Genomic DNA, 25,526 nt, shown 5'->3' with positions numbered 1-25,526 from the left:
AAAAAAAAATATATATATATATATATATATATATATATATATATATATATATATATCATATACCATGATAGAGTTGTTTTACATTGGCTACAATCCCAATAAAAAACTGGGGCAGGTGCTCATTTTTTCTGCTTTTTTTTATGCCCAGACAAACTTTAACCTCTGCACAGGCACAGTTCTTGTCCCTCCTCTATCATATAAAGTATTATTCTGCTACACTATTACTTTGTAAATTGAACAAATGATACTAACTAATTTTAAACAAAGCTCAACTGTAAACTTGATAATGATGATTTAGTTGTCAAATGACACACAACCAACATTTCCTAATTATAAATGTGCATGTAAAATAAAAAAATAATGGATGAATGTATGTGCACCTTCACTGATGCCACTATTATTAATACTGGTTTATACGGTGTCATCATCTCCTGCGGTGCTGTGCAAAGAATTACAAACAAAGGTAGACAATAGAGGGATATATATTTTAGGAAGTGCATACATTTGCAAGCAAATACAACAAATAACTATGAAATAAGTGAGAGTCCTATCTATTCTACAGAATTTGTATGACTGAAATAAATAAATTAGATTGTTCACTCTGTAGCGATAGTAAATGGTTTTAAAATTGCTGTACAGACCTGCAGCAATGTTTGAGGTATATAACAGAAAAATGACAACAAAAAAGTAATAATACAGTAAATATGGCTATGGTGGAGACTGAACCGCTGAACCAGAAACTTAGGTGAATGGTTTTACATTTTATGGACAAAAGCTTGTGTTTATAAAACATTCACCACTATTTTTTTTTTAATTTTAGCACATCACCTGTCTGTTCTTTTACAGAGCTTTTATTAGTCATAATCTTCCAATTTATAATGTGATGGCAAATGTGGCAGCCAGTAAATATCCTGTGCATGTCAATTTAGCAGAAAGTATACCAAAATTACAATTTACAAAAATCAAATAATAGGAGAAAAATGTAAAGTTTATTTATATACCTTATAACATATATACCCTATACCCCAGCGTCAGCTCACAGTGCATAGCAAATGCCAATGGCCCAGGTCTTGTGGTGGAATCCCGGTTCTGCTGAGAATTCTCCCACTGGGCCTTCCACTGATTGGGATTAGGCTTGAACACAAGTTCATGTATGCATGTTCTCACCATGTTTGCATGGGTTTCTTCCACCCAAAATTCAAATATATAGTGGTAGAATATTTGGCTTCCCCCTACAATTGGTCTTAGACTAGAAGTGAGGAACATTAGATTGTGATGTCAACTTAGGGACATTTAGAAACTTAACTATGGACTCTGCAAATGTATGTATAATATGTTCATAGTATACATACATATACATTATACTTTGCTAAGTACACAGCCCCTACCGTTTACCACCTTAGCAAATTAACCCCGGTGTTCCAGTCTCTTTTTAAAGACTGGATGTTCTTCCTTTTTACAGACTTTGAAAAATCTATGAATCCATGAAAAATCCGGTTGATTAGTGAAAGAGAAACAATGGGCCTGATTTATTCAAGCTCTCCAAGGCTGGAGAAGATACATTTTCATCAGTGAACCTGGTGATCCAGCAAACTGTAATGGATGTTCTTTGCTATTTTTGGACTGGAATGGAAGTCCTTTGCTATTTTTAAGAAATACCACATCTACCACATCCACCCCTCCCAGTCACAGCTCCTCACTCACGCAGTGCCCTTCAACCAACTATTTTCACCAATAACTGTACCTCCCTACCCCTTCACACCTCACTTCCTGTCTTTATTTAACCACTGTGCAAATCATCTTAGATTCCTGACATTCTCAATGCTCCCAATTGTTCCCCCAAAACATACCCATTTGGGAACAGACATACTTTTACTAGTATTTATTAAAAATGGAGAGAATCTAAACGAACACAAATTGGTGTTCATTCTAATGTGGCATGCTACACCATATGACTAATTGCTGCTTAAAATATACAGCACAGTTCAATTAAACATTAAATGATACACAGCGAAAGAAGAAGATGGTATAGATGTACCAAAATGATCTTTACAAACTTGGTCAAATTATGGTACATCAGCTAAAATCTTCAAAAAGCCACAGGAATGAATAAGAATATGTTATAAATTTTCCTCCTGATGGGGGGTATGTTTACAACAATAAATATCTTCATGTTGTCTCCTTTTAAAAGATCCCAGCATGATATTGCTGTATCAAAAAAAAAGAAGGTGCGGACTCACGGAGAACTGCCAGGACAGCAATTAATGCTTTTATATTAATCTATTATACTTTCATACTGAGGAAGAGACATTTTGCCATTTTGCAATAGAAAGAACTGTGAAGGATAATGTGAATCAGTAGAATAGACGACATAGAGAGCAAATGAACCAACACAATAAAAAGAGAAGACTGTGTCTTTCATAAAATCTATTATACAATAGGAAGCAAAAAACTGCTGGCCAGAGTTTGTCCATTTAGAATTGGCATACCAAGAAGTAAAACAGAATGACACAGATATAACCTAAAACTTTTTTATCGACAAATGAGAGATTCAAACAAAGGACTAGGCCTAATATGGAAAATTACAAAATTCTGCAGATATGCAAAGTTCACTTCTTCTGTAGACAATGAGGATCCAACATCAGCAATAGCCAGCATAAAAATGCTTAGATCAATGTTGATCTATCTACCTGTTATTAGCAAGACTACTGCATCATTAGACACACTGGCATGACTGTCCTGGGCAAAAGTTAGCCCTGGTGCAGGCCTAATAGAAGGATAAATTGGCCAGGACAGAAAATACACAACTTTTCAAAATGCAGTGAGGCTCTTGCAGATTGGCTCCAACACTAATACATTAATACAATAAAATTTGCCAATCAGCTCAATCACTTGAGGAACGCATTAAAAAGCAATGGAAGTACTAAGCACCCTAAATGTTCTGCTATTAACAACTGCACTTTGACTGTTTCACATTCCTGTTATACGGGGATAATGATTTAGGAAACCATCATTTTGGTGTCCTCAAAAGGCTTATTGTGTATATAGCAAAAAAAAATTATAAAAGTAATCTGTGAGAAAAAAAATGCCAGAATTGCTAGCGATCCATTGGGCTGGATTTGTATGTATGATACTCTATTAACCTTTGCTAAGCAAAGATAACAAGCCCATGCCTGACCTTTCCTAATTAATAATGCTGCATTGAGATTCCTTGACATGCACTAAATAGACTACAGGTCTGGAGACAGGAAGTTTTAAAGAACATCTTAGCATTTATTACCAAACTATTACATTCCCTTCATGCTGGACCATTTTGCACTCAAACAACACACATATCTAAAGAAACACTATAATGTCTGTTCCAGACATATGGCCCATAAACAGCCATAAGGACCATGGCAGACAATATTGAATTAGATGAGTTGTAGCTCAGTGGCCAGCAAATATTGCATGTTCAATCACACTTACTGAGGATTTAACAGCACTTTATAATGCCTCTAGGAACTCACCACTAGAACAGTCTGCTCCACCCCAACCAGGTTCACAATGGCAGGTATCAGGAGACACACAGCGGCCATGGACACATTCCTCGGTGCAGAGCGCTGTGGAGAGAATATACAGTTATACAACAATATACACTATTCACTGAAGATTAACTGATCAGTTAATAATGACATCTAAAAGATACAATACATCCCAATTAGTTGAATCAATATTCATATTTGTTAAAAAAAAAACGGGACTTTTTAGGCATAAAGTAAAATTAAACAATAAATACTTTTTTAATAAATCATTTTAAAACCACAATAAAAGTTTGTACAATTGCTTATACAACATAAACAATGTCACAAGATATTTTCATCACAAATTCTTTTTAAAGATGCTGAACAAGGATCTCTTTCTAACTATGTGGTCTCTTGGTTGTACTATTCTACATCAACGCGTTTCACGACTATAAAGTCGCTTCTTCAGGATGAATCAAAATCTAGAGACCTACAATTAATAGACATAATGAATAATCAACAAAATATACAATACTTCCAATTGTAAACAATATATGAAATATCAATTTCACAAATAATTTTAATATTATACTCACTACTATGCTACATTGTGAAATTGACATTATAGTTGCAAAACACGTTGATGCAGAATAGTACAACCAAGAGACCAAATGTTACAAAGAGATCCTTTGTTCATCTTTAAAAAGAATATGTGATGAAAATATCTTGTGACATTGTTTATGTTGTATAAGCAATTGTACAAACTTTTATTGTGGTTTTAAAACAATTTACACTACACATAATACCACATACAGGATCTACAATTACACACTATGACTGTAAAGATTTTCATTTATTCAGGCTACGTTATAGCTAATAGTTGTCAGCCTTATTCAACTGGAGTTTCCTTGAATGCTGAAGATATTTTACTGTACATCTAAGAGGCTTTTTCAGTTCTGTTGAGTATATGAAAAATAGCCTAGCATTATAAACCCATGGGTAACTGGGTAACTCAAATTATCATAGTTCCATCACCATAGTGTCCAGATAGATGTTGATTGTCCAACAACAGGATAGGAGATGTGTAAAGCCATGCTTTTCTAATTACACACTAACTAACCATGAAGTGCTAATTAGAAAGTTACATAACTGATAATAGTTGCATAACTGACTGATGAATAGTAAATTGTTGTCAATCTGCTGGGTTAAAGATTACAATAGGTTACAGAGGGGTGCCTCACTTCTAAAGAAGAACAACACTGCTAGGAGGACAAGCACTGCAACAGAAGGGTACCAGGAGGACAGCTACCTTGTCACTGCTCCCTACCATCCTCTCTCATCTCATTCTGACTTTTAATCCACCCCAATGACTGCAAAATCCTAATGCAGAGACTGTCTATAATGTGTACATATCACAGAAAATGAGGGACAGTACAGTGACTTCTAAGTTAAAGGCAACAATTACCAATCAGACTACTTCACGTGATATATTTCATATGTGACGAGGCATGTCCATTCCATGTTATTGCTCTGGTCTAACGGAGAGGAGATCAGTATATAAAAGCCATAAACTCCCTGCATCAGAAAAATAGTAGCAGATATGAGAATGTGTCTATATCGGCCCTATGTAAGCTGTAAGTCATCAAAATTTTAGCTTACACAGGACTGTGGACTCCCCAATTGAGAGCTCTAGTTGGCTCAGCACTGTCAAATGGAGCTAATCACATTCTCTTTCATACCTGAAAGTATTGGACCCCCCAGCACCAAGAAGAGTGGCAGGGATGCAAAGACCAGGTAACTATGCTGACAGCGACTGGGGGATTTAGATAAACCTGTTGCTTTACCCTAAATAAACAAAACATGGTTTTGATTAAAAGTTATTTTCAAAACAAAGAAGGGAAGTCAATCTGATTTATCAGCTAATTTTTAAATTTGTGAGAATGAGAACAAATGTATGCTGTGTTTGTTTTTACTTAAGCTGTGCTATTAATGTTAGATTTGTCAACACTGCATGGCAGATACATTTTAACTAAGATTAATGTGTGGATAATGATTTATTACCATCTTCAGTAAAAGACATTTTTTTGCTAGTGGTAGGTGGTAAGAAGCATTTTTTGTTTTAAATAAATAAATAAATAAATAAATAAATAAATAAAAATATATATATATATATATATACAGTGGTACCTCGGTATAAATCTGCTTTGGAATAAGTCCAACTTCCAAGTCCTGTGTGGACACGAAAAACATTGCTTGGTATACAACCCTTGTGCTAGAACTTGTATGGGTCAAAATGAGTCATAATACCATGCTACCCTTATTTACCTCTCTCGAGACAAAGCCACAACTCCCCATGAGCGTCAGTACGCCAGTTGCCACCATTCAGTGAACAACCCGCGCTATAACTCTCTGTGAATTACACAACATCTCCTCCTCCTCCCTTCTCAGCACCATCCTAGTAGGTACTCTACTTTTCTCAGTAAGGTAAAGGGTTAAGGTTAAATTTTAATTTCTTTTTTTAATTAATATTAATAATTCTAATTTCTTTTGTATTTATGTATTTTAGTATTTTGTGTTATTAAGCAGTGTTTAAATTATTTCATATAGCCCCATCAATGTATAATATTCCAATATTAATAAGATTTTTTTTTTATGGGAACAGATTAATCATTTTCTTTTTATTTCTTTTGGGAAAAACTTGTTTGGTAAAAGTCCAAGGATCTGGAACAGATTAAGGACATATACCAAGGTACCACTGTATATATATATATATATATATATATATATATATATATACAGAAATGCTACAGTCTAAGGCATGGAAATGACACTTGTAGGTCAATCCATAGCTGTTTAAGATAATCCTTAGTTATTATTGCTTCATGGAAGGTGTTAGATTTCAGCACATATAGTAGACTGGTGCACTAATTCCTTAATAATCTGAACTACTGTACTTAATGAGCAGGCCATGCTCCCTTTGTACACCTCAAGGCTACACACAGCAGATAACATGCACCTTAGATGAACAGTCATGCTCATCCTAGGCCAAAATCTGACATGTGTACAATGGTCTCCTACGGCAGATTAATTAACAACTGATTGGGAATGACTGCTGTGCATTTCTATGGAGAAGTGCACAGACTGATGCTGCTCCCTTGCCCTTCCATGTTATCTGCATGTTATCTGCTGTGTGCTCCCTACCCTCTACCCTCACGATTCATTCATCTGTCATTGGAAACAATTGCAAAAGTTTCCAAAGACAACTCTGCCACATCCATTAGAAGATCTGTACGAGGCTAAGGTTCTAAAGTTTGGTTGGGTGCTCTTAAAACCCCAGCCACGCATTAGTAAAACTAGAAATATGAAACTTGCTGTTGAATCATGAATCCTTTTCAGGTTAATAATCTCACAAGTCAGTGAGTCAGTGAGTGTTAAAATATCTATTGATCAATGCAGAAGCTTACAGTTGTCCTGTGCACCCTGCCAACTTCATCTCAGAAGCCCAGTTAGCCCTCTTAGTTTTTCTATGGAAGTAGAATTACACCCCATCCTTATGAAGATAAGGACAGTGGGAAGATTTCAGTAGTTTTATTAGTAGTTTATTGAAGAAATCTATACAAATAAAGTAATAACGAAGATTGAAAATGAATGTGACATTGGCTACAAAAATACAGCAATATTGCTGCCCACATACATTTTGGAAAATATTACCACTCACAAATAGGCATACAACCCAACTAATGTAAAAGGAGCATGCTAAAAGTCAAGGATTGAGCAAGAAAAAGGTAGAAAAAAAAAATGAGAGATTATTTCCTTATAAAAGATAACAAAATCCAATGCCAGGCCCATCAGCTGGTGAGATTGGTGAGAGATCCATGAGGTCCAAGGTTTTGTGGCAAGGCTTAAGCATGTTATTGCAATGCATGAGAGTTTGATAATAATCATAATTCAATTTAGTTTATTTTTGGGAATTAGTATTTTGTGCTGCCAGTCTACAAGAAATTAGGTGCTCAGTGAATTTCTGGCCCATTAACACTTATTTTTTTCAGAATTTGTGGTTATTACAAGGATTAAAAAACAGGGTAGTGTGCATATGTAGTAAATTTAAACTTTACCCTGACATTACTGCCCAAGGTCTCTAATGGTGATGATAAAAATCAACAAATTAAATGTTACTACATAAAATGCAAACTTTACAATTATTATAAGTATTTTTAACTGTATTACTTCTACTAGGGACAACAGAAAGGTAACAATAGGAGGTTTTCCAAGGGCTACTAACATGTCCTCCATGATAACATAAAGTTAGGTTTCAGTTATCTAAATATGTGAGGAAGGAATTTAACTTTGCCCAAGAATCAAATAGTTTCTCTTTCATTCGACTGCAATAAATGGATACAGTGGATAATCTGATTTGTTGCCACAGACAGAAAATGTGTGTTTCAAAATTTGTTTTGATAAATTCTAGAAGGCTTACTGGGTAAATCATATCTAACAAGAGATTATCAGTATAACATGCTAGAAAACTGTATGTGTATTGGACATGATTTGTACAAACCACCACCCAACATTATCCATGTTTATCACACAAGAAATAATCCCTACGCCCTACAAGATAAGCTTGTCTAGGCAGCTCAGATGGATTCACATGTATTATGCAACATGGTTGTGAAGTCCCAAAGGTCTCTCAGTTTATTTTATTGGAGGTTAGGTTGCCCTAATACAGCAAAATAGCTGACTTGATAATATGATAGGGTACCTGCCCCAGGAGTATATTATAAAGTCACATGTTCTATTTCCACACAACTGTATTCATGTAGGAATAACTTAAAAAAATTGTCTATTCATGCTATATAAAAATGATGGATATACAATTAGCCACTGGAGTATAAAGGAAAAATGTGCATAAATAAGTTTTCAATTAAGAACAAACTTGCATCTAATATTGGATGTTATGATGTTTAAACACCTTCTGTTCTAAGTTAGTATAGTATACCAAATTTGGAGAATAATTAGTCCAGTAAAGAATAGTGAGTAGAAAAAAAAGGGTTTGAGGCTTTTTTGAGGGGTTTGTTCAAAGCAAATAGTAATTATAAATTTATGCAATGTCAATCTATACATAATGATAAAGATACAAAAATTGTCATTCCATCCAAATTCTTGGTCTATAGTCACAAGGTTGGGTAGTACATACTAGACAATAAGTTTCCTAGCACCATACAGTAATAAATAAGTACATAATATAGGACCTAATGTGATCACGTACAACCCGGCACGTTTCGCCAAAAAATGGCTTCCTCAGGGGTTTGTTGTTTGAAAAACTGTATGGTCTATTTAGCAGAGAAGATGTCTAATTGAAAAGATCAGAAAGGCAAATCAGGCTGCTGTTGCACTGTATGAGGTACTAAACGGTTACATCTCAGTGGTGAGTGTCATACATAACCAAACCAAAAAGGTTCCAAGACCAATTTGCAAGTAGATATCCAAATGGTAATATTACCTTCTCTTCAGAGGAGTAAGACTGTGAGATACAGCAATAGTCCCCATCAGAATAGATGCAGAAGGCTTTAAACTTGATAGGAAAAGTTATGTCTGTGTCCTGGTTTTGGCAGCCCGGGGCAGTTCAGTAAAGACAGTTCTTATGGCAAAATACAATAAATCACTTAGAAGTTTAGATTAAGTTTGGACATGCAGTCAGCAACCATATAGTTACCTATTTAACATCAAACGCTATGTACAAGAAGCAGTAAAGAGGAGGTATTGACTTGCATTCATAAGCATTTTCTGATATGTTCTAGTAAGTGGTTGTGGTTTTCTTGCCACATGTTGTAATGGATCATAGGTCATCTGCTGTCCCAAAATGCTCCCACTTTGCAAAGGCTTGCAAATGCAGTTGGAAAGCGTTTCTATTCAAGGTTATGGGGGCAATCCAAGGGCAGTCTGGTCTTACTTGCTACATGGTGCTTCTAAAAAAAATGCAATGGAAACATTGCAGATTGGAATAACAAACATCTTAACACAGACCTAAAAGCCAAATATATTATGTAAGCTTAAAGTGATCTTTGATGGGAGGTAAAAAATGCCAAAAAGACTAACTGTCCAGTAGTTTGTTGCAGAAATGTTGTTGTAGCCGAACTTTTGATTCTGATATTTTTTTTATTCCTCCAGCTGGTCCCCCCATTGGCTACTGTGAGGACTATCAGGTCCCCCATCGGCTATTTGCTACGTTCTGCTGGCATCTGTTCAGAGAAGGACATGATATTCTACACACCATATTCTACATGGAGCCAAACATAGGCAGAAAGAGGAACTCAAGAAGAAGACTCATGCACTCAGCTTGTGGGTAATGAACAGGACTTGTGGGTAATGGCAGTGGTGCAATGCATACGAATCAGAGTTAGTGGACTTTTTGAAAATTGCACAGCTGCAATGCTTCCTGAATAGCACTGACAACTCAACTTAATCCACTTGTTGTAAATTGCTCATCAAAGTGGAACTTTACCTCCCAAAATATTTCTCACCTTTTTATATTCTACTTATATAATCTCAGTATTTACAGGTAATTATAGTGCTTTTAGAAATCTTGTGCATATGCCTCATGCTTTTTCTTGTCTGCATTAGTAAGATGCTGGAATGAGTATTGACAAATCTGCCTTATTTAGGCTGTTGCTCTTTCAAACTACAGTACTTAAGCTACTAGACATTTGACTTTTACCAGCATTTGAGATGCAAAGAGTATTGCATTCCAAAATAGTGGGGACAGGTACACTAGAGAGGAGCTAGGTTTGTACATTGGTTTCTATGCTCTGTGCATGCTGATGTCCGCTTTCTACCACCACTTCTGTGCACATTCCAATTATTCGTTTTACCCAAAAGTTGGAATGTCCAGGGCTGCCATCACGTGGGGACAAGGGTTACTTCTGTACTGGACCCCACTCAAAAAATCTTGACTTTTGCAATGTTGGAACTTTAGACATAGAGATGGGGGCTCAGGATGTTTGCCTAGTATGGGACCCATAATTTTTTAAAGGTAGCCCGGGGAAGGAAGAAGACAACAGTGACAGAAACCACAGAGACGTAGAGGATTAGACATTCATTGCACCATAAAAGCATATTTAGGAATGTCTGGTAACTGTTTTGTGAGCACAGTGTGATGTTCATTGCCTACGATGTTAGGTAGATCTAAACCAAAACTGAAAATGGTCATTTTGCTCTGTACACTGTGTATCACCTTGGTCATGGTTTTAGCCTTTTTTTTATTTGGGGGGGACTAGAAACAGCCTTAGACTCACATTACCATGTTACAATGTATAGCTTTAAACCAGTGGTTGCCACCCTTTTCGGACCTACGGACCACTAAATGCACAGACCCCAGACTGTGCATGCGCGGGGAGCCATGTGTCACAGGGAAGAAAGTTCCTACAGAGTAACATCATGATGCCAGAACCCGCCTACTCTCCCATCGCAGGCTCAGACCAGAGCCACAACCCGCCCACCCCCTTGAGACTACAATCCATACGGGAGACATGGTCTTTGGCTCTGGCCAGTGTGCCCTCCCCAGCTGGAGCCGCAGACCACCCAAATTTTCTTGCGAACCACCAGTTGGAAACCACTGCTTTAAAAATGTTTGATGATGAGTTTAGATCTACTTTAACTTTCACCGTATACTAAAAAGATTTATGTTTTGAAGAGTTAACTGAAATAAATGGGCTAAATGTACCCGATGGTCTACATCTACTCTCGTACATCTTCTCTTGTATTATTTCCACAAAGAGTAAACATAATAAGATGTCATTCAGTCCTATGGAGATGAGCAGTGCTCTCTTTATTTAGTCTGCATTTCATTCACTCAGCCATCACCGCCAGCTACCATTTCCTGTACCTTCCCTTGACCTATCTTTGAAGTGGTTCTTATATCCTGTACTCATGGTTTCAATAGTGACTCTTTAATAGCAACAAAGAAATCTATTTTAAATTCTCACAAACACAAGGCTGTTTGCCAGTAAAATGTGAGAAAAATAGTCTATGCACATCTGTAATGTTTAAGGCAAGATATCTGTAATATGGAAATAATGTAATAAGAAAAACTGGCATCAATTTGCATGATTACTATTTATATTATGTGCATTACTACTATTGGTATGGAGAGCAGTAAAAAAGTTTGATGAAAGATGAGACATGCTGTGACCATACGCATGCCTGCAATGACACTATGCAGAATAACCAGTTACAGTATATCTTAAGCCAAAACCTTTGTTAGATTTCCTTTTTTCCATCTGTGTCTCATTTGTCTTATAGACACAATAGGAACTAAGGGGAAACCTCTTCTTAGGTAGTTGTTACTGCAACAAAATCATTTCAACAAATCATTTCATGTTCATGTTTAGCTGACAACCCAAACGTTTGGATTTTTCACTGCTTTTAGTCCCAGTGAAAAATGGTCACTGGGGCAAACAAAGAGGGTGAATGAGCATAAAACGATGTTTGCTGTGCCCGTCTACAAGAGAAAAGTTTATGGTTCATATTATTGAGATTGAGAAAATTGTATTTACATATTGTTTTAATTTACTTTTAATTAAAAGTGAACCTCTGCCCACACCATGTACAATTAAGTATTTGTATATTCTGAACAAGAAATAAAGGCACATTGAAACAAGCCCTTACTTCCACACCTAAAGGAATTGTTGAGAAATTGTATTTTTTAAATTCACAACACAATAAGTGAAATCCAAGCTTTTTGTATTCAATGAAGAAGAAGATCTTGGCAAATTGGCAGTCCTTGTGTAAATATCCAGGAGGTGTTTCTGACTGATTAGAAACCACAGAAACATACTATTTGTCTCTGATGTGATTTTTATTAGCTTCACATCAGTGGCGGACGTACCCAACAGGGGGCTCCTGTGCAAAACTGGCTTGGGGACCCCCTGTTGAACTGACTTAAACTGACCTAAACTCAGAATTTTCACTTTACATAAAAGGGTAGAGAACCCCTTTATGTAGGGTACAAATTTTGTTTTTTTTTAGGGTGCAACACGCTAAAAGCAGCACCACCCGCTTTGAATGGGAGTGCAAAGCCTTCCAGTATACCTACGTCAGGCTCTTGGGGGGCTCCTTTTGCACATGCCCGAGCATCTCAAAGATGGCGGCGTCCGGAGCGCCGGCTCCGGGACGGATGCCGAGACAAGGGGGGACCCGATGCCAGACGTCCCTGGGGAGATCGGACTGCCCTGCGGGATTGAAGGTGTGTTTTTGTTTTTTGAGTATAGTTCCTCTTTAATGGCCCAGTGGGTGTACATTAATAATGTTTATAATGCTGGCCAAAGGTGCATTTTAACTATGATTTACATTAACAAGAGCTTTATCAGATGTGGTATATATGTGACACTAGAGTGCACTGAATATCACATATTTTAGGCTTGGTGAGAGGATAAAGTATTTCAAACCAGGTCACTTCTCAGGAGTATAAAGCTGGATGCATACCGCTCCATTTCACTGGTTTTATAAATGTCAGGTGTACTGTCATATAGCTTGACACAGATACTGGTAGTAACTAACACATCTGTGGCCCAGCTTTAAGTAGTATTATGGAACATACAGATTTATAGTTCATTAGCAGCAAGTTTGCTGAACAGTGATGGTGTAGATAACACCATACCCGTACTTGTCTTTAATTATTAGGGGGGCACACACTACATAAACATGCCTGATGCCCTGTGAAATGGCAACATTACACCTCCAGCACCACATAAACTGTATGGTTGTACAATCCCATTTTCATTTAAAATAATAATAAACAAAATACGCCATGCTGTAAGGAAGGAGCATGTCGTTAGATTGATTTTAAAGCTGGATATCATACTGACCCACAAGGTATTTGAAATGGAAAAAAATTACCTTAACATGATACGGTATCAGTTAAAATCTTATTCCATTCCCAAACAGCAGCATAAATCATCCAAATTTAGAAAATAACATACAATTAAACATTTACATACTGTATGTGACAACTAATGTAAAATGAGCATTCTATTCAATATATATATATATATATATAATAAACAATCAAACATTTATTTTGTCAGAAAGATAAAATAAATACATGAGCATTTACGTTTAATTCTGTTAATAAGCAATATTTTTAATAGGAGAATATTTTCAGTATAACAGATGGCATCAGTATACCTTATATACCATATATTACTGTCTATGTTGGAATTAAATCCCTTATACAGATATGAAGAATATTTTACAGCACATTGAAAGCTCAGCCAATTGTCTGGAAACATGGCTGAGGGTTAATGACCAAGATTTAATGATTTGTCCCTGACTGTATGGTGCGTGGATTGATTAATATATACCCGGCCTGCCACAAGACTTGGAGCCATTGCAATATTGATTGCGAGGGGTGGTATCTATATGAATAGATGTGACATCTTCACAATACAGAGGACGAATATAAGTATTCAAAAATACAATAATATATAGTATATCCTTTGTGTGTGTGTGTGTACAGGTAGTCCCCGGGTTACATACGAGATAGGAACTGTAGGTTTGTTCTTAAGTTGAATTTGTATGTAAGTCGGAACAGATACATTATTTTAATAAATGCGATAAGGACAGATGTTTGTCTCAACATAATTTTAGGCAGACTGGTGTCAGTTACTGTATAAAATCCTTACTGTGAGTTAATCACAAACAAAGCAGAAAAAAAAAAACTTTGGAGCCTAGACATTCATTAACTCCTGGAGCAAGCTGGGCTTTGATATGCAAAGAGAAACAACTGCAGAGTTTGCCTTGGTCATTAAAGAGTTACAAGATGTAACAGATCAGTTCTGCTCTTAAGATCACCCACAACCTTAGCTGTGTTTGGCAAAAGATTTATTTTGCAAACCGCCCCTCCCGCCATCAAGCCTCCGTCCTGCACAAGAGCAAGCAGGGAAGCCCCGTTAGTATCTAGGAGTTATCTGTATGTCGGATGTCCTTAACTCGGGGACTACCAAGGTATACATATATGAATATATATATATATATATATATACTGGTATATATATATATATATATATTTATATATATTTAAAATTACCTATTGATCTTGCCACTCATCAGATATTGTTGTCAGGATGTGGTACTGTTTTCTAAATCACCATAGGCAATTGTGATATTCTAGTTAATATCTAACAATCACAAAACTTGACACCTGTGGAATATTGAGATACATATAAGATAACACAAGGACAACATGGATGTCTACATACACATATCCAATTGTTTTTAAGATGCTTTGATTGTATACTTTGCATTTACCACTAGTTTTCCAGACCCCTGGAAATATCTCAGCTATAATATAAAAAATAAAGACACATATACAGTACAACTACATTATTGGTGCCAACGCACATTAAAGTTCAACTTCATTTAGCCACGACTTTTTTTTTTTAGTTTTTTTTTATAGAACAGGGGAAAGGTTGGACGATCTTTAAGGTTTAAAATAAGGTCTGTGTTCCCTATGAGGAGATAAACCTCATTGATTGTTCTGACACCAGGACAGCAAAAGAAGGATATTCTTCCCAGTGGAGACAAACAAGAATAAAGATCTGGTAGAGTTTGTCCTTGACCTACTAGAAAATACATTTTTATTGAGTGCCCATTGGAGAGATGTCTGCTTACTAAGGGCCATTTCAGAGTCTCTGTAAACCGTAGTAAGCTGCTTGTAAGCTCAACTGAGGTCAAGTGAATGGGAGCAGTTGGGATCCATTTTCTGCAGCTGCAGTGGAACGCGCTTGGGTTCCAGAAAGCAACAATTTGCTTCTATTTTGCAAGATTGCTTTTCCTTCTCTGGAGGAAGAACTGCATGGCAGCTTCAAATAAATGCAAACGCGATTATTTGCAGTGCAGTTTGTCGCTCCCGGGCACACAGCAACAGTTTGCTTTATGCCCAGGAGAAACCAACTGGTCTGCAAGAATAAAAGAGGCCTTACTCACTTGTATGCCACCCAAGAAATGGACAGGAAGTGCGGGAATCACAGACAGAGATAGCTGGGAAAAACTATGAGAATTTCTAGACCTTCCCAACTATTTAAAACTTAGAAAATAAGTTTTGAGTAGAATTTTACTGCATCAATGTATGAATATTTATGTACGCTTAATTCCCATTATCCCAGAGGAACAATATTTTATCAAATAATTGCAGAAAGCAACAAATGAAATGACAGGCAAGGTGCCAATGTGTTGGGTGCTCAGTGATCAGTGCAAGAGCTGGCAGATCTCATATACACAGGGGAGATCTGCCCATCTATAGACGGTTACCGCTATACTGTTATCTGTGCTAAAATGTAAAAAAAAAGCTATATCAGGCAATAAAGGGATGTATTAACTAAGATATTATTGGTATCCAGTAAACAGAGAAACTGTCCTAATATCTGCTGATATGCACACATTGATGGGCATTAAATACAATGTACTGAAATGCATTTATTTTCTTTTTATTGAATCTTATAAATAGTAGTCCACTTCTGTGAAAAAAAAATTATCAATAAGGGATATAAAGAAAGTAACTAAGGCCTAGTTCACACAAATGTTTTCTTTGCACTAGAACAACACATTCAAATGCCCTTGTAATTGCCAATGCCCATGAAATTACCATTTCATCTAAAGAGACAATACACATAATTGTATTTTTTACAGTTGTACTTTTGGGCTGCAAAGAGTAGCGTTTGTTTACTCTTTTAAACACTTTTTAAATGAAAGATAGTTCATGAGAGTTTATTGCCATTTATGTGCATTTGTGAGCAATCGTAAGGGGTTTGTGGGAGTTTTCCCCCTTCTCTGCCACTTAAACACTTGTACAAACACTTAAACATGAAAACACTATATGGGCATTAAAAGCATTTAAAAAGAAGTGTAAACCAGGCCTAATTATTTGTTTATATACTTTACTTATTACAAACTAGTTTTTAAGGGTGGCATATATGAAAGAAGATTCTCCATTCGCATGTTAGGTCCACTATCTTGATATATTCACTGTATATGCAACCTGTCGTATTACTGACCACCGTCCCCTACCTATGAATGCCCTGGCTGTTTAGGTTTATTCTTCATTTATGAGTCTTAATCCTGCAACTTCTGAAGAAAAGATTTTTTTTATTGGAGTTAATACACTCTGTAAAAAGCACATTGACCCGTTTCACATTATGACAATATCACTCCCGGCACTAAGCACCCTTTTTTCCAACCCTTTATACTAGGACCTGATTTATAAAGTCCCTCCTGCTTTATCGGAGAATAAACCCCTGACCTGGCACTAAATATAGGCACACTTGTAGCCGCAGCAATATGGAGTCACACAGTCAGTATGGCTATTGATTTCTTAGTAGGTTTTCTTCTTTCATTCTAAGCTCTTCTCACCATGTCCTCTTTTTGAATGATAACATGGAAAAAGGACATTATTTCCTGCTTTTAATGAGACAATGCAAAAAGGACCACTGGAGCTGCTGATAGCATCTCAGTGTGAACTAGCACACTAGTTCCCCAATCAGCACTGATCAATATCAACAAAATATATCAAAAGCACATGGGACTGCATGAGACAAATGAATTGTACTGCATGCACAGTGAGGACAAAAATACACAAATAGGTATTTTTTGTCGGGTAATGCTTTATTTGTGATCATGCACAGAAATATATGTATATTTTTAGTTCAAAAGAAAGTATCCCAATCATCAAACATAGCACCCCCCTGCTGATCAAGAGTCACTGCTCTTGCTTTAGGCTGTTCCTATGAGGCTCTTATGTTAGGTCAGATATGAGAATCATTCACTGTTTTTAGCATTATTCACATAATTCAACCTTCTACAGATTGTTTTAAAAGTTAGATGTGACTCTTAAAGAAAAATATAGTATCCTGTGTCAATAATGTTCAGCCACAAAGTCAGCCAGAAGAGAGACTTGCTCAGATCTGAGCTGCCCTACAACAATATCAATATAAGGATTTTGGCAGTTCCTATAAGCTTATAATAAATATTCAGTCAGATCTAATAATCATTCTCTGTTTTTGACATTATTCACATAAGTCAACCTTCTAAAGATTGTTTTGGCAGTCAGGGGTGACTTTAAAAAATATGATCCTTAGGTATTAATGTTCAGCCACAAAGTCTACCAGAAGAAAAACTTGCTCAGGTCTGGGCCACCCTACAACAATATCACTATAAGGATTTTGGCCAGTTGGTTTCTCAGCCTTCCAGTGCTAATGTCTACTTGGCTTTTTAGTTCTACAGTTGTAGCCTGTCTTTTTACCTTCAGAACAGCCTTCTGTATAGCTTTTATGTCTTTATGTTTTGTATTACGGTATGTCTTCTTTCAAATGTATAAAAAAATGTTTCTGGGTATATATTTTCCAAATTGTTATAACAAAAATGTATATACCACACAGTATGTATGGCTACAAAAGAATAATGAATCAAAAGGGGTAGGGGTCATCTATAGTATATATATTTATATATTTATTTTTGTGCACAACAAAGGCTATGTACACACGTGCATTGGTCATCGTCCAATAATCGTCTCAGGGCTGATATCGGACGAGAATCTGGCACAGTGCTCGTCGTCCATTGTCTGAATGACCGTCCTGGCGGATCCACTGACGACAAATGATTGTAATGCATGTGAAGGGGAGAGAGGGCAGTGGGGTGCTGCTCCGTCCTTCTCCCCCCTCTGCTCTTCATAGAGCAGAACTGGTCTGTATGTACAGTGCTAGTTCATACATCATGCATTGTGCAGTCATTGTCGTTGGAAAGGTAGTGAAAGATCCTTTCCAACGTAAAATCTTGCACGTGTGTACAGAGCCTTATGTGGATTTCATGGTGGGTTTTATGCTGGTACAAACAATGTGGGAAAGATTGATCAAAAGGGGGAGTAAGTAAGTAAGTAAGTAAGGAGAAAAAAGGAACGAGGAGGAGGAAAGGAGAAAAGGATGATGATCCATCATCAACTCTCCAGGCTGGACACTGATTACAAGCTTATAGAGGAAATGGTATGGTCAGGAAGTTAAAATGTCCTTCATTGCTATCCGTATTTAATCTATTCTTTGGGGTATTGTGTTCAGTGATTTTTTTCAGATCTGTAATGCTTAGGCAACTTAATTTTCCTTTTGCATTATGATGTTCATTCTAGTAAACCACTGATGTAGTGTTGGTGGGGATGGTTGTTTTCATATCACTAGCATTCTGGCTTATGCAGTTCTTAGTAGGTGCTTTCTAGGAGATTTCTTAAATCTCTTCCTAAAAAGCATCATAGTATGGTGGAGGTCTAAATCAGGCTTGTTGAGTATTGCCAAAATATTAAAGGTGCTCCTGTTGTTGATCTGCAAAGTAGACCTGTATCCTCTCAAGCAATTTTAAGTTAGGTAAGGGGTCTATTAATTATTATATATATTCTGCCTGAAATTTACCTTGCACTATTCATGACCAAAAGTCAAGGGAGAAGCAAAGATGGCCCAATACTAGGGATAAAGAATAGGGGCAAAGTTTAATTTATGGAATATATTATTGGATATCTGTGTTAAGTGAGTTGCCTTCTGTACAGTGTCTTTTAATTTCAGCATGTTCTATCACGGGGAGGCCACCATGTGTCCTACATTAAGGAGTAGAGGTGATCATGTTCTATTGTGACCCACTGTTCTGTGTCTGTATTCGACACCAGGCAATAGGTCCTGATAAACTGCTTGCTCTATGATATTAAATGAGATTGGGGAAAGCCCTTTCTCCCTTAATTTGAGTTAAAATAAGAATCTACAGTATGTCATTATGTTTATCAGTTGTAAGAATATCCATGTGCCAGAAGAATTTAAGGACTTATTGTTGAAAACATTAAGATTTGGATCCATGGGGACTGTAGTGAATACAGCAATCTAAGCATTATATTCATCTTTAGTGTTGTAGACTTAAAAAACATGGGTGTTAATGTGCCCCTAGGTTCCTTTACTAAACTTCTACAGCCACCCTCATCTCCACAACACAGGGATTTATTGTTCTGCATCTAATGATGTACTAACAAAGAAAAGCTATGAATTTATCAACTGGTATTTTTTGCACTAATAACACAGATTTACCAAACACCTTTAATGGTATATTTAAAATGCCAAAGGGGAAAAATAGATTCATGTTAGGATTTACATACACTTTTCATAGAAATATGAAAGCTTAAAAGACAAAAAGAAATTAAAAAAATAAAATAATAATAAAATATCAAAAAGTAATAATATTAAAAAGAATAAATAAAAAAATAACTGAATAAAGCTGCACATCCTGATACTCTTAGTCACTTTAATCACATCAAGAATGTAATAACTGTCACAATATTCTCAGTACAAAGTTTTCTATAGAGGTTTATACATTGGCTTCATGCAGGGAATTTCGCAGTGAACAGCAAGCATACTCCAGGCATACACATTATTCTATTTAGCTGAACACAGACATTTTCATGTCACCTTGTCAAGAAATTGACCACATGTCCGTAGCTGATATCTGAGTGCAGCTACAGGTGAAATGGAATCCCATTACAATACATTACCAGTGCATTCAATTACATTAATAGAGATGACATACAGACTAATAGTCACTGCAGAGATTCGTCCTCTTGAACTCAAGCCAACTCTTCCCAGTCACTCACTGAGCTGCGAGGTGCATGTGAGCATTTTGCAAACAGCTGGCGTTGCTGGTGGTAATTCAGTGTCTTATTAGTACTTTATGTTCCAAATGGAAGGAAAATAAACAATTCATTCTATTCCACAGATGGTACAGTAAAATCCCTCCTATGGGTTCTTTAGGCTTGTTTAGCCGAAGAATTATGTGTCAATCTGACAAACAGAAGCAGGATTCCAAAATTTGCACCAAAATTGCAAATGCACCAAGGTGCAGGCAGGTGGCTGGAGGATTGCGGTGCATTATGGGAATTCCAAATGTAGCTAAAAGGGCCCAGGATACCAGAACAACAATAAATGCTGCTCTGATGAGACCTATGAGATCCAAGTAAGCTATGATTGCTCCAAGTAGCAGCCAAAAACATTTCATCATCATCTTTAACCCAACAAACAATGTAATTCTACATCAAACATTCAAAATAAATCAAATAATGATCTGCACTTATATTTGACACTGATTTATGTGAAATTGTATTTAGAACTGCAGACTTTCGCCATTTTGCACTATAAATTCTCCTTCCGTAGCAATGTTTCCAGGAAAACTTTAATGGGGCAAGTCAGAAATATGAGCAATGTCTTTCAATTTAATTTTTTTTTTTAATACATTTTTTTCTTTGATTAAGGATTTACAATGCATCAACAGTCCTACAATTCAGTGTTTATCACAGAATCCACTATATGGCTTTAAGTAACCAATAAGTAATATTGTTATTATACAACTTTATACAGCATTACTTATGATCGTAATGTAAAGTATACGCCGGCAAAATCAATTACAGGTTAGATGGAAGGGACTTTTTGATTTGCTAAAAGGTTCAGTATCTTGTGAATGATTATAAAATGTCTTATCCCCTGTGGATAGTGAGGGGTAATAGAGAGGGGTGTTGAATGTAGTATGTTGTGACTATTAGCATATAGCATGGTGGGATTCACTGCTTTGACATCGACTGAGACCCATGTTCCTCAATATCTAAGCATTTCCCTTTGCTCCTGATGCTGCTTGATGTGCAGTAGGGGAACAAAGAAAAGGTGTTCATAGAAAGAATTGTGCAGGCCTGGGTGGTAGATTAAAGCAAACCCGTTGCGTTGTGCTGAATGGCCATTCCACAGGGTTGCTTTACAGATACAATATCCAAGTTAGAACTTGCTTAAAAATTTAGATTTCCTCCAAGCCTTGGCGACCAACTTAGACTACCTGTTTATTGTGATTGAAATTACTCGATAATCAAATTGTGTATCTAACAGTCATGTAATATGTATGGCAAATTGAACACTAACAGATTGGATCTGTAGAACTGGTTAAACAGCAACAGGGATTTCCCTGTACCCTGTATCCCTATACCCCAAAAAACTGGACCTTCTGTTTACAAAAGGGTGAATAGATATCCCACTATTGGGCTCTATTTATAAAACATGAAACCTGACATGTCCGCAAACATTCCCTTGTGGGAATCTCCCATATCCATGTGTTTCAAAGGCAGTAATTGATTCCCACCAGGGAATGTCTGAGGGAATGTCAGGTTCCCTGTTTTATAAATAGAGACTATGACAAAGTGAGATGGGCAGCTTCGTTGAATAAGAAAAATTGCCCTGGATATATACAGCCAAGCTACCATCTAGAATGAAAGGCTCATTGCATCAAAGGCACGGACACATTAGGGAATGCTTACCATTGTCTCACAATCTGTAAGAAGGCTTCTGAGAAAACTATGAACATTAGAATTTACAATACATAGCTGCCGTAGGTCATGTCACCCAACATGCTGTGATCTGGACCTGTATCTGAACTCTCCACCCCATTTTCTTTTACAACCCTGGTACATCCTCCAGTTCCTGCCAACATACCAGTCCTTATACTAATACCTCTCTGATCTGGTAAAGGAGATGTAACAGACTTACATGTCTTGCAATAATTCATGAAAAAAGGAAAATGTAGAATCTACCCACCCACTATAATCATATCCAGCTTTCAATTTTTTAAGGCAAAATAGAAATAAAAGCACATATCCACATGATTGCTTAGGGAAACAACTCCAGGTTAACTATGGAAGAGTTGGCAGTTAGTGGATGTTTCTACTGTATATCTGTAGGAACAGCTGTTGGCAGAAAAAAGAAATGATTTATTTTTAGTAACACTTCTTTTAACAGCAAGTACACAAAGCTAAAAGCAAAGGAATTAAATTAAATTAAGACTGAAAAATGCCCTGTAGAGGCCAAAGGATGTAGATGCAGACACAGATTATAGAAACGTTATACTGATCCCTGTAAACCAATTTGCCTTTCAGCCTATTACGCATAGTTTAATGACTGTCATTTTCTGTGCTGAAAGTTTTGCATCTATGTTAAATAACAAGAAAAGATTTGCTGTCTGAGTTTTTGGTTTAGACATAAGAAAAAAAGATCCATAACCAGCAAAGCTTAGAATCCAATCCGTGTGCTGGAAATCTTTCAAAGAAAATCTCCAGTACTGTATCATTGCTACATCATTGCTTTACCCCAAAAAAGACTCCATTATCTATGACTAGATTTAAAGCCTACAGCCATAGTGCAAAGAGCATGGCCAGTACTAAAAATGCAAACACACCTATGGCTGTTATTGTGGATGTGGGTTTGATTTAACAAAGTTCTCCAAGACTGGACACTTTCATCAGTGAACCCTGGTGAACCAGCACATGTGCAATGGATCTGGTCCAGGATGAAAGTGTATCTTCTCCAGCCTTGGAGAGCTTTAATAAGTAAGGCCCTGTGAGTTTCTTTATACCGTGGCACTGCCACTGCAGTAGTTACAGTTGGGGCAGATTCAGATTCGCTCTGGGACCAATCAGGTGTGGCTCCTGGCAGCTGACACCTTGCTAGCCATTCTGTTACTGGCTCTTAAAGAACCGGCATCTGAAAATTTGACAGCTAGTGGTAGTGAACCGCTCACTGTCTCTTCCACCTCCTCCCCCACCCCAGTCATTGTCAAAAGGGTTGCCGCAGGGAGAAACTACATTTACTATCCCCCCAGACACAAAGGTTCCTTAGTGTGAGGAAGAGGTATACGCAATACTACCTCATAAGCAGTGTGAACATACCCTTAAGGCTAGTTCACATGTCTGGCAAGATTGCAGTGTAGTTGCTGCATTCTAATGTCAAGGTGGCAACCACTGCCTTCCCACTTCTCATGTGAACATCCCCTAAGGGTTAAAGTGCACCAAAAGCTAAAACTTTTTTCGATTTTGGATAGAGGGGGGAAGAATTTCAACTCCCTTACTTTTCTACAGCTATATTTGCTCCCTCTGGAGCAGTCTTTCTCGAACAGGGTTCTTTGGAACCCTGGAGTTCTTCCAGAGGGTTGCTAGAGGTTCCTTGAACAATGAGCAATTTGTGCCTCTCCGGTCAGTTTAAGTAACACCATTGATCTTTAAGGGTGACATTCTTCTCAATGGCCAGCAATGAAAGAGGCATTCCTTCCATTGACCACCAAGCTAACATACAGTGAGCTGTGAATTTAGTATTTTTACCAGGGGTTCCCTAAACACCTGAAGGTTCTTTCAAGATTTCCCCTGCCCTAGAAAGCCTGCCCTGGGGAGATCTCCTTGTCCCAATGACCTTTGTCACTGGGATTATAAATGACAGAAAATCCTGAACAGGAGCAAAGACCAACTCACCTACATGGTTGACTACATTCTGAGAAGGGTTGCCACTCACTGAAAATATTTTGAGCCCATTAGCTATGTTATTAACACTAGTGATCAGATAAAGCATTGGCAATGTTTGTTTCCAATTCCCGTTTTTTTCTGATCACCATTTCCATGACACCACGTTTGTGAAAAGGTCGTCAGACTTTTTATGGTGGTAATCCATGATTAACTGCCATACAATAATTAACCTACTCTTATGTATATATATCTTTATTTTCTTGAACAGGTTGTTTTCCATTTGATAATTACGCCCCTTTGTCCTGCTTTATGTTGTATTTACATGACTGCATATGACTGAAAACAAAACTTTTTCTTTAACTTTTTTCCTACTTTATTTAACACGAAAACAAATTTGGCTTTAATTATAGCCACCTCATTGTTAAAATATCCTTCTTTATATTCCATAAAACTTTCGACGAATCTCGCTAATGTAAAAATATGTCAGCAAGTGTAACACATGTTGATCATAACAGGTTCCTATCAAGTTATAGAAACACTATGTTTCTGCTTTCAAGGACTAAAGAAGAAGCTCTCAATAGCACTCACTCTGTTGATGAGCAATCCTATCTCCGCATTACAGACCTTTGGCAGTTGAAGGATTCAAATTGTGAACGCTGAACTGTGCTTTAACCACATCAAAGCTCAGTCTGTTTACCACTGGCCCCCAGCCTTGCCTATTTTTATCACTGTACCGTGTTTGGCTCAGTGAGTGGCGGTGAGAATAGTGCAGGTGTGTGGGAGCTATGAACGCTCCCTTCCCCACATGGGTGAGCGATCTGAAAGGAGGGAATGAGCTGCACTTTATCCCCCCTTCCTAGTACTGGATGTCTGCCACTTCAGAGACTGCAGGGAGACTAAGCCTGTGGATGCATTATGTGGCTCTATTGTAGAGAAACAAGATTTAGAGGCAGGCACTGCACAAAAGCGCACACTCCCCTCCAACAAAACAGCTTTACATTTAGTAAATGAGCCACTTTCTCCTTCTGACACGCGTTTACAGGGAATTCTTCACTTAATGGAGCTCAAGGGGGAGACTAACAAAGAACCCGCTGAGCATCTTGATTGTGTTTTCAGAGCATTGAGTGAATCTAGCGAGCTGATTCATACAAGACAAGCACAAAGCAAGGTCTCTAATGTAGGCCCCGGAGCACGGCCTGCTTGCTGGAGAGGAGGGAGGGAGGGAAGCAGGTTCTGAACGAAATACCGGGAAAGGAAACTAACAAGTTGGAAGCTGTAATGCTCAAAAATGAACATAACCAAGATTTTACCTTTTATTCTATAGTGTTTGTCTTTGTGCCAACCTGAACATGGCATGAGCAAGAAAAATTATCTACTGCTCAACTTTTTGTACAGATTGGTAATGTGGCTCCCTCGGTACGCAATAGCAGTTATCCATGAAGAAAGAACGAGAATCTATCCCCAACCCTTTTTTTTAAAATGGCAAACAGTTACCGCCTATAAAACCAATACCCATTCAACGTATCAGTGGCATACATTCATATACTGGACCTGGGCTCCCATAGCTCTTCTAACATATTTGGTAAATAAATGTTAAAGGTTTTTAAGCAGCTGGGGTTTATATCCCCTGAGTCTTTTATAATTAGTAAAATATATGTTTAAAGAAACAAATCTTTGGTATCAAG

At 37.2% G+C, this 25,526-nt stretch overlaps 1 protein-coding gene across 1 annotated transcript in view; it reads right to left on the bottom strand.

Moving 5' to 3' along the window:
- Window positions 1–25,526, bottom strand: part of MEGF11 (multiple EGF like domains 11) — a gene marked incomplete in the record, with an annotated part of 327,149 nt that overhangs the window by 199,064 nt on the left and 102,559 nt on the right. The window contains 1 exon segment of the mRNA XM_072402612.1: window positions 3,510–3,602. Within this exon segment, the coding sequence (XP_072258713.1) occupies window positions 3,510–3,602 (93 nt within the window).

Source organism: Pyxicephalus adspersus, chromosome 2 (genome assembly GCF_032062135.1).
Source record: "Pyxicephalus adspersus chromosome 2, UCB_Pads_2.0, whole genome shotgun sequence".
NCBI lineage: Eukaryota > Metazoa > Chordata > Amphibia > Anura > Pyxicephalidae > Pyxicephalus > Pyxicephalus adspersus.
Note: the sequence above shows the minus strand (reverse complement) of the source record. Positions and strands in the feature narration are given on the sequence as shown.